Source organism: Tigriopus californicus, chromosome 12 (assembly GCF_007210705.1).
Source record: "Tigriopus californicus strain San Diego chromosome 12, Tcal_SD_v2.1, whole genome shotgun sequence".
Classification (NCBI taxonomy): Eukaryota; Metazoa; Arthropoda; class Copepoda; order Harpacticoida; family Harpacticidae; genus Tigriopus; species Tigriopus californicus.
Genome location: NC_081451.1, coordinates 11,178,230 through 11,189,414, shown reverse-complemented (window position 1 = coordinate 11,189,414; position 11,185 = coordinate 11,178,230). Strand labels below are relative to the sequence as shown.

At 40.2% G+C, this 11,185-nt stretch overlaps 1 protein-coding gene across 1 annotated transcript in view; it reads right to left on the bottom strand.

Moving 5' to 3' along the window:
- Window positions 1-1,858: 1,858 nt before the first annotated feature.
- Window positions 1,859-11,185, bottom strand: part of LOC131891670 (uncharacterized) — a 13,134-nt gene continuing 3,807 nt past the window's right edge. The window contains exons 2-3 of the mRNA XM_059241298.1: window positions 8,884-9,167; window positions 1,859-2,553 (exon numbers count right to left, since the gene is read on the bottom strand). Coding sequence (XP_059097281.1) covers window positions 2,244-2,553; window positions 8,884-9,167 — 594 coding nt within the window. The 3' untranslated portion in view covers window positions 1,859-2,243. The remainder of the gene's footprint in view (window positions 2,554-8,883; window positions 9,168-11,185) is intronic.

The following is an 11,185-nucleotide window of genomic DNA, read 5'->3' as shown; positions in this document are numbered from 1 at the left end:
AAAATTATCAATTGTCCATCCAAGATATTCTAATATGTTAACATTTGTGTACATGCACTTTTATTGCTTATTCCATACATTTTTTTTATATTTTGTCAGTGTACATTACCCATCAATTAATAAATGACTCTTGATGATTTTCTATCTATGTGTGTTTTTGAGCCAATTTTACGCAATATTTCACCAATTTCAAATGAAAAACAATTTGATCCTTTTTGATTAATTTGATGTTCATTATTCTGCTGACTTTCAAGATTAATTCAGAAATATTTAGTATACTGACTGAGTTGTATATCAAGGAGATCATTATTTGATTAAAAACACCTTAATGTACTATGCAGTACGGATAATCTTGTTTTATTCCCACTGGAGTTAATGTCTTGATTCAACGCAATGGCCTAAGTTGGCGGTGAGGGGAAATCCGTGTCGTTTCCTCTCTTTAGAGTCCCTGACTTATCTAAGAAAGATCACAAAGGTCAGCTGATTCTCCTTCTCTCTCCGCCGTTGCCAATAGTCCTGGAAAAACAACAAGACCAACAAATTGGTCGATGAATGGCAAGTAATGATTGTGGGGAAAAGGATTAAACTCTTTGCATTTATTTGCAACGATTGTATGACTTGAAAAATAGACTAAAATAAATGCTGTGTAAATTTGTGAACCATGGTAAAAAGTTATCGCGTGACAATTGTTTTGCTTCCACTTTGATCCCAAAATGCATCCCGAGTCTTAATCATGGTTAGGGCTTCTGGACCTGGCTGTGCCAATCGCACAGAGGGCCATGTCCAAATGCTCCCATTTCCTGGGGAGAACGACCGTCAACATTGCAAAGTTCAACGTCACGGTTGGACTCCCACCAAAAATTTGAGACTTTTGAGGTATATTGTCACGTCAAATGTAAAGATATTGAATCACAAACAAACAATTTTGCCTGATTATTTGTTACAAACTAGGTCTCGAATTTAGCATCAATGACTTGTGACCGCTCTGCCTCTGAGGAACGTAAATGAGACTGCCAAGCTCTCTTCAAGTCAAACACTATTGGAGTCAATGATTAATGTGTTTTCAAAGGGCAACAAACTTTATGAATAGTGAATAGGGCATTTTCGGATTACAAGTTGCTCATTGCTGAAAGGCCGCTATTTTGGTACTCTATGGTCTATACTCAAAGCAAATTAAAACGGTACTCTTAGTGGAACCCGTTTCAAATATTTTAAGACGCTGAAATAATTTTTTGCTTCCTTCTTTTGATACTTGGATTTGTATCCGATACAAGAGAACGAAATTTCCAATGAGTCATGGTGTGTCATAATTTACAAAATATTTGGCCAAGTAAAGTTTTTGAATTGGCCTCGATAGGGCACCCTTAAACGTAAGGCTGGTTTGCGAAAGTTGACAAAACACGATTAAAGTCACACCTCTTTATCTACAAAAGTTGCAATAAACAATACAATCCAGTTATAAAGGTTCTGCATAAAGCATCCATCCATTTTCTCAACGATGATGCTTTGCGCTGTTATTTGATCGGTATCGTTTTCTTTCAGGAGCCTTTTGAATTTGACTCTTTTCGAATGTGTAGTGCTTCACCTTCCTTTATTCTGAAAAATTGGCCCGATTCTCGGTCAAAAGATGACTGATTCATACTCACATTTGAGTGATTTGAACTAAGCTAAAATCAACTCAAATGTAACTCATCACGTCTTGAGAATCCTGAGAACAAATATTCTTTCAGAAATTTAGTTTAAGATAGACCAATAATGAAAGCTCTGCTCAGTCAACACACTTTTTTCACAAGATAAGCAACATTAACGCATTCCAAGAAAAACTGAACAGATCTAAGATTGCAAATCAGGAGATCTAGAATAAAAAAATCACAATACATATGAATTGGAAAGTTTTTTGCGTTAAATTTGTTATTTCTATACATAGACAAAAATAGTTGAATACAAGTGCAATTTACAGTTGATTTTTTCCATCTATAAGATTATATATTTTTTTATGTTTAAAATGCATACATTGATTCACAACTGATGTATTCTGATTGACTCCACAACCAAATAAGGGCAGCTGAAATTCAATTGGAATGGGATCAATTGTATTTGACAAAAACGTTTTGACCTTAACCAATACAAGTTCAACTAGGATACGTTTTCTACTTCATTCACCAATTTTGGTAAGATTTATATGTAGCGTGCCGTATTCAAATATCACGTTGGTTCGACCAGTGCTGTTCACAGCTTTGATCTCATGAATGCTCCAATGAATTGAGAATTGATTTGAACTTTCTTGTCAAATCTCGAACCCTTTCGTCAGGGTGAAAATGCCACATCATGCAACCACTTGAAGTACTTGTCCGAGCTTTGTTGCAATCCCACCAACGATACCCGTGGTAACAAGTTTGCACATCCGAAGTCTGAGGATCTGTTGGTTCAAGTCGAAGCCTCTTCCAAAGACGGTTCTGCGGATCCAGGGAACAAAGTCCACTTTGTAGGATCACTTTTGACACTATTAGCTGATCGTAATTCCAAGTCATCTTCTTATCCAAAATGGACGGTCTGCAAAGAGAAATAATAATTGAGGGTCTAAAATGTATGAAAATATTGAAGGGGCCTGGTGGGATCCGACGTGACAAGGTGGGAGGGTATCTGAATGGCTGGGAGCCTCAGATGCTTACGGGAGGTTGCGATGGAACATCAATGTATGTCTCTGGTTAACAGATTGAAAGTCCAGATTATATCCTCCCACCTGACAACCTTTAAAATCGCTGTTGGGCCAGTAACTTGCAGATTGCAACCTATATCACATCAACCTCTTTTACACGGTAAGAGAGGCTCTGAATGTGATTGTAGTGAGTCCCGAGTGACTCCCCAGCCAACCTGATACACGCGTCCTCCGTCATGAATGATAAGATATAAACACAGAGACAATAGTTTAGTTTAGCATTTTCAAAACAAAAATAGGTTCTAGAACCTTCTTTTGTTCTACTCCATTCCATTAACTCTTGTTTGTTCCTGTAGTCGAGTTGGTGTTTGTTGGCTGAGGCTAGCTTTTGGGTCAGCCAAGAGTAGGTCATCGTCATTCTCTTCTCCTCTGTTGCTACCTCCAACAGCTCTTTGTCTGTCCCTAGGGAATACTTTCCTCCCTGGTTTTCGCCCAGCACGTGTGTGCTGTTTGCCTGCTTTACAGTTGGTTTTCATTTGCACGCGCTGGTTTCTCTCTCCCTTTTGACCTCTTGGCTCTGTCTCCTTCTTCTTTTCGTTTTTTTCATCTTTTACCTTCCTCTCGCATATTTCTAACAGTTTTTCTCTTTAAGCTGAGGGAAGCTTCCACAATATTTCTCCATATTCTTGTCCAGGTTCCCAGTATTTCTGATTAGGATCTCTCAAATAGCCTTGCTTTCAATAAATATGGAAGCTTTGTTGAAGGGACTTTCTGAAGGGGCCAGGAACTGTCTAGAGCGTGTTTTGGAAGGGAAAACTCCGTCCTCCATTAATAAGCCTTTCATTATGGAAGCCTTAATAGCTTGGGTTGGTCACACCCAGCCACTACTTGACTGTGGGATGAACCAGTCAAGTGTAGGCAAAAGGCACACAGGCACTGACTGACACTTTTGATTTGATTGAAAAGCCCCATGTAGTCAAAGAGGTCATAGAGGTCAAAGAGAGCATATTAGAGAATGCTCTCGACGTTTGCGATGTCCATAAACAACAGAGATGCAAAAAAGCAGGGAAAGGGTGTAAACTGGCTCACCCAGAATGGTGTCCCAAACTTAGAGAGTTTTGCCTTATCAAGTTCCATGAGAAGGGATGTTCCAAACAGGGATGTAGCTTTTTTCACCCATTTATGTGCATGCGATCATTGAGGCACAAGGTATGCCTCAATTTCGAATGCACAAAGAACCATCTCAGGGGCACGAGGAGGAAGAGACAGCAGTTGTCTCAACCTCACTGTCAAGTCTCTCAACAGACTTACCCCACCCCTTTCCTTTCCCCTTCCCTCTTTCCCTCCCCTTGTTCCCCTCCCTCTCCTCCAACCTCATCCTCAATTCCTCAAACCTCTCTTCTGCCCAAACTTTGTAGCCCTAATCCCCCCTCTGGTCGTCAGGAGCCCAACGAATCTTTTAGATCGTATGTTCAGGTGGTGGCCTGAGTTTCTTCTCCCCCTCATTTACCCTCTCCTCAAAGGTTTCCTCATCCTCCGCCTAAAATGAGCTTTGTCCAAAAGCAGGAATTTTTAAGGTTAGAAGGCCTAGTCAAAGATTTGATAGCACTAGTCCATCGAAGGACAATAAGCCCGTAAAAGGGCTTTCGACCAGGAGTCTTAGATAAAGAGCTAAGCATGGTTGGTTTCAATTTAGTTTGATGTGATAGAGTACGCCCTGACAGTCCCACTTTTCCGCATGGGGGTGTTTGTCTATATGTTAGAAATGACCTGCAAACTAGTCATGTAAAAATATTTAATGGAGAAGTAGAGGTCTTAGTTTTTCATTCAAGATCTTGATCCGTCCATTGTGACAATATATAGGCCCCCCTCTTGTTCACTAAGCTCGTTCTTGTAAGCTCTCAAATTCATTGGAAATGAGTTGGATCAGTCAGTCTGCTCGCAAGTTTTCCTTGTAGGGGACTTTAATTTTCCGGCCAGCGTTGTAGAGTGGGAGGCTAGTCCCTATGGGTATATTCCCATTTTGAAATGGACATCTCAGTCATACAAAAAGCTGAAGCAGTTTGCGATCTTGCCCAATTTCTCCTTACATGTTGGTGTAGCCATTGGAGAGAATAGCGTTCTATACTTGTTTTTTTCCAATGACCCTGATGTTATCCAATAGGGCATGTCAAGTGAAGGAAATTCAAGGAAAACTGTAGTCCGGCACCCTGATTTTGGGTAAATGAGGAGGGAGAACTTGGACAAACAACACCGTCAACTCGCACCAACCGCCCATTGAATTTTCAATTATCGAGTGATTTTGAGTGAGTTGTGTAACAAAACCCAACAAAATGAACATGTGTGGAATAATTCGCTGAACGCACTATCCAATTAGCTCAATACCACAGTGCCATTTGCTAAGACAAGTACGAAAAATGAAATAAATAGCTGGATTCTTGGACACGGTCGTCTCCTCTCGTCTCGTCTCACCCGTCTCACCACGGTGGTCAAAAAAGCTTATCAGGTATTGAGAGAAATGCGCATATCCATCTCAACAGTCTTCTTCCTTACAAAAACCATAAGAAGTTATTTTGACGTGATTGATTTATTGAAGTCTGGCTCAAATTTGTCGCGCATATGGCTTTTTTGAACCACTGGGGCAGTCGTCTCAATGGTGAGAGGAGAGGGGTAAGCTGATCAACGAAGAATCCAGCTAAATGTCAAACTTCAATGCATGCACAGTGTGGGTTGGCTGGACATGTTGTCTTTGATTTTACTCCATGTAAAAACGTCCGTTGTTAAACAACGCGTTCACTTGACAAACCCTATACGTCCATGTGACGCCTAGCAATCTGTCATATCATCATGTTCTCGAGTTAGGGTCGACCATTACTCAAAAACCGGCATGCTCTAGAGTAAGACCGGCCAAAAAAGTCGGTCTGGCTAAGTTCAAGTTCAAAGATGAACATTGGCCGTTGATTATAGCAAGGTTAGGGGAGCTTGATCTCATTTCAATGCTGAAAAAGGAATCATCCATTGATGTAGCCCTAAACAAAATGATTCTAGTTTTTGAGGACGTCTGTTCCACTCTAGCAATCTCTGAATGTGTTCTACAAGGCGGGGCACAGTCTAAAATTCCAAAGTATAACGAGAATTTGTTCAAAAACAGTTGCAAACTAGCAAAAACGCTCCAGAGGAATATGAATCCAATAGTTGTGGCTAGCCTTCGAAAAAAAGTGGGAGGGAGTTGATCCAAGGTAGAGTTACAGCCTCCATTGAGACAGATCAGTTGAAAAAGGAAAGTAGAGTTGTTCAAGAGGTGAGGTCGAATCCGAAGGCGTTTTTCTCTAATGCAAACTCTAAGAGAAAGATCAAACACCCTGTAGGGCCTTTTGAGGTCGATGGGGAAGCCATAGACAATGTAGGGGCTATGGCCAACATACTTGGAGATCAGTTCTCTGGTGTGTTTTCAACTCCACTGAGTTTAGGAGCAACAGTCCATTGCTCTGTATACGAACTAAAGCATCGTCATGAGAGAACCACACCCTGATCCCAAAGAGGGACTCTATGCTCCAACATGTTGCGACAGACTTGGAACAGGCGCCGTAAGCGCAATGCTCTTCTCTGTATATAAAGCGATGTTTAGCTATGAATAAAAAGAGAGTCTACGACTTACCACCGAGACCAACACTTGTTTCATTTCTCTAGGTACTACTAAGTCTCGTCTCTTGATCTTGTTAGACTTGATTCGAGCGTTACAGCTCTATTGATGAGTTTGTTGAGATTGGCAAGGCTTGTCAAGTTGAGCGTTTAGATGATCTTGTAGTCACAGATCAAGATGCTTTAGAGGCCATCAGGGTCCTGAGACCCTCAAGCTCTCCTGGCCCTAATGTTGTGACATCTCAGTTTCTGATGAGATGCTCACAGGTTCTTGCTCCTGTTTTCTAGTACTTGATGCGTTGTATCTTGGATCAGGGCAAGTTCCCCTCCTCTCCAAAAGTGGCTCATGTTGTTCCAATTTTCAAAGGGGGAGATAAGTCGCTCCCCAGTAACTACAGGCCGATTTCTCTCATTTCTAATATTGCAAAGGTGTTTGAGAAGATCATGAAGTTCAAACTTGTTGGATTTCTTGATATTCATGAAGTCCTACCTCCGAGCCAGTATGGGTTCCGAGCCCATTTCAGCACGGTTACCCAACTGATTGAACATATAGAGCAGGTTATTGAGGAACTGGAGAGCCATGAATCAGTCGCTGAGTTTATCTCGAGTTTGCCAAGGCCTTTGACAAGGTAGATCATGGCCTTTTAGTTAACAGGCTCCATGAAATTGGGATCCAAGGCAAGGCTCTCAATTGGCTAAGAAGTTTCATTTATGGTAGGAAACAATTAGTTAAGCTTGAGGGATCCCTTAGTGACATACATGACGTCAAGGCGGGTGTTCCTCAGAGTTCTATTGTGGGTCCTCTCCTTTTCATCATCTTCATTGCTCCGCTTCAGAAGCTTGGGAGTAGTACTGTCAGTATCTCTTCCTATGCTGATGGTACAAAATGGGTAGTTGGTAAGAATGGTCAGAATTCCGGTTGTCTGGTAGAGGTCCTAGACCAAATCTACTCTGGGGTTGCTGCGAGTAATATGACACTGAATGGAAAGAAATTCCGCTCAATGACCTTGGGTCGACGTCATTAGACATTCCACTATTAGATAATGAAGGTAAGGGCATCAGCAGGTCTCATCCATGAGAGATTTAGGTGTACTCCTCCAAAATGATGGAAAGTTCGATGCTAACTCTGTACTAGTCGATTGTCCAGCCGCATCTTGAATATGCCTCGCCCATTTGGGCACCAATGAGTTCAGCAGGTTTTAAAAGCTTGGGCAGGTCCAAAGATGTTTCACTAGGAACATCACAGGATTGAGAGAGCTCTCATATTGGGAGAGGCTAAAAAAGTTGGGACTGCACAGTGATCAGAGAAGGTACGAAAGGTATCTGATACTGTACGTTTTCAAAAGCATCAATGAGCTTTGGCCCAATCCAGGTTTTAGGGTCAATTGTAGTAACCGTGGGGGCTTAATGTACTTTTTGAGAGCACCTTCAAGCCCTCGAGAATCCAGACTAGTAAGAACAATGAAGTCCGCCTCTCTTCTTTCTCGGGCTCCTTCATTGTTTAATTTGCTTCCCTCTAATATGCGTAGGTCGTATGTAGGCGTTGATCCAGTAGCAGGATTTAAGTCAGACTTGGACAAGTTTTTGATTAAAATTCCTGATCAACCTAATATCCAAGGATTAGCCAGATCAGCCATCAATAATTCGTTGGTCGATCAAATAATATATATAACTAATTAATTATCTCGTCTTGAACTGCTGGNGGGCTCCTTCATTGTTTAATTTGCTTCCCTCTAATATGCGTAGGTCGTATGTAGGCGTTGATCCAGTAGCAGGATTTAAGCCAGACTTGGACAAGTTTTTGACTAAAATTCTTGATCAACCTAATATAAGGATTGGCCAGATCAGCCATCAATAATTCGTTGGTCGATCAAATAATATATATAACTAATTAATTATCTCGTCTTGAAGTGCTGGGATTCCAATCCAAGCAGCGGTAAGGAAGTCCGGAAAAAAAAAACCAATCAGTACCTGTATTTCAAGATGGTTAATAAAGAAATAAAGAATATTCATCTTTATTGTTTTCCTCAAGATAGGGTCTCGCAACTTGTTTTCCTTCGTGATCATTTGCTCAATCAGTATTTTGTTGTGGCCCAAAATGTTTTTGTTAGATCAAGTCCAATGGAAAATGCGGAGCTCACTTTTATCTCCCCTCATCTTATTTCAGGATCTACTCCTTGACAATTGTTCAAAGCCATCAGAACTTGCTAAAAAAGGTTTAATCTTTTTTGCAAATCACGAAGATTATTTCTCAAAGAAGAGAACACTGCTTTTAAGTTGTGATTTAACTTGATCCGCTTCTTCTCTTTACACTTTGCAGAAACACGTGACACTTGACCTCACTTCCCTAATTAATAACCTAATGAGCAAATAGCAAGACATATTCATAGATATTTTGCTCAAGGTCAATAAAAGTTCAAATTTGCAAATACTGCCAACCTTTTGGAGTTTTTCTTTTATTGACATTTCATGACATTTACAACTTCAAGCTTTTATTTCGACCGCAACACTCAGAATTAATCGACCAACTTTGGTTTTAACTTACTTTTGTGTATTCAATACTTGGAATGGACGATACTTACAAAAAATGTTGGATGGTGTCCTCGGGAGTTGATGCAGGGAGGAGTTGCTTCCATAAAGCCTTTGTCATTGCAATGAATGACATACTGAATGTTTCATGCTTTGTTTCTGATAAGGCGTATTGAAACAACCAAATGTTGTAGTCTCGTCTCAGTTCTTCTAAAATATTCGGCACCATTGGGAATATGTCGACATCACCCGTCACAACCAAATCATCATCTTCGATTTCGGGTATGTGTGAAACAAATATCCTTTGCATTTGAGCTTTTAGGCTGCAATCCAAGCCCTAAAATGGAAAATGAAATATTTAGCATGCAACGGAGGTGCAGAACTATTATTTCTTGAGTTATATATTATAAGATTATATTTTTAAAAATAAAGCTCAAAATCTCATCAAGCACTGCTTAAAAAAAACTAAAATGTGAATTTTTGGCAACAAATTTGCTAACTATTATTAGAATTATCAATATGCGTTTCCTCTAAGAAAATACACTCACCATGTTATTTTACTGTTTTGGACTCTTTCTGAAGACCTCTTTGAAACTGAATAAAAAAATGCATCTTTGAGTCCTCATTGCTCCAAAGTAATTTTCATGGCAATTACATACTTAGAGTGTTTTAAAGGATGATTTACATTCATATCCTGTTTTACGTCAAGCTAAAACGCATGAAAACAGTACCGTGTAATCGGAGGCACAATGAGAGAGGAAGGAAGTCTCCTTCTTTCCCACTGACTTTTTATGATCTTTTTCAGCCAACTGTATCCGGTCACGAACATCTTGAAATGAGTCGTGTGGCCTGCATTGGCTTGGGTTGGTTGGACCATGAGTTAGATAATGGTGGCTTTGAAACTACTTCAAATCCAAATAATTTGAAGAGGCCCCACATACATTGACTTCAAATTCAAGTTTTGACGGTTTTCAAAATTATACAACAATTGCCTCAGTATGGTATAGTACGTATGCAAACATGATATTCCCTTGAAATTTCCTATCTTCTTCTGAAGTCATGACACTTTTTTCACAAGCTGAAGACTTTATACCCAAACAAAACACTCGATGTCAAAACAAACCCGAGTTTGTCAACCATCAATCGTACAGATGGTTTACAACATTTTAGGATCTCTTAAATTTGGAATTTTTTTCCGCGTACCACCTTTCGGAAGACATTCAGGTATTGCTAAACTGGAGCAAACTTCCTTAAAAACTGAAACTAACTTATCAATGGCTGCATCTATGGACGATTCCTTTTTCAGCATTGAAATAAGAGCAAGCTCCCCTAACCGTTTTATAATCAACGGCCAATGTTCATCTTTGAATTTAAACTTAGCCAGACCGACCTTTTTGGTCTATCTTACTCTAGAGCACGCCGGCTTTTGAGTAATGGTCGACCCTAACTCGAGAACATGATGATCTGACAGATTACTAGGCGTCGCATGGACATACTAGATCAGATCAGGGTCATTGGAAAAGATCTAGTCAAGAACGTTATTTGCTCTGGTGGCTACATCAACATGTTGGGAGAAATTGCGCAAGATCGGGAATTCTTCCAGCTTTTCGAACGACTGAGATATCGATTTAGAAATGGGAATATACCCATCGGGACTAGCCTCCCACTCTACAACGCTAGCCGGAAAATTAAAGTCCCCTACCAAGAATACCTTTGAGCAAACTGATCCAATTCATTTCCAGTGAATTGGTGTTAAAAGTGTGAAAAAATGAACGCCAATGCATTGTTAAAATAGCCAGATCAAGCCCTCGGATATGACAAACTAATACCTATACTTATACTAGAAGTTTGCTCTAGTTTAGCAATCTCTGAATGTGTTCTGAAAGGTGGTACACGGACATAAATTCCAGAATATAGAAAGACTTTGCTCAAAAAGAGCTTTAAACTAACAAAAAGGCTAAAGAGCACTTCGAATCCAGTAATTGTGGGTAGCCTGCCAAAAAAATGGACGTAATTCAGGGAAAGATTAAGGCCGCCATCGAAAATGACCGATTACAAACTGAGAGTAGGGTGTTTCAGGAGGTCAGATCGAATCCGAAGGCTTTTTTCTCTTGTACGAAATCTAAGAGAAAAATAAAACACTCTGTTGGGCCTTTTGAGGTCAATGCGCAAGCCATTAGCAATGTAGAGATTATGGCTAACATGCTTGGAGATCAGTTCTCCAGTGTGTTTTCAACCCCGCTGAATTCAGAAGCAACAGCTCATTGCTCTGAAGATGAGTCAGTTGAGATTGACTAGGTCAGTCAAGTTGAGCGTTTAATGATCTTTCAGTCACTGATCAAGATGCTTTAGAGG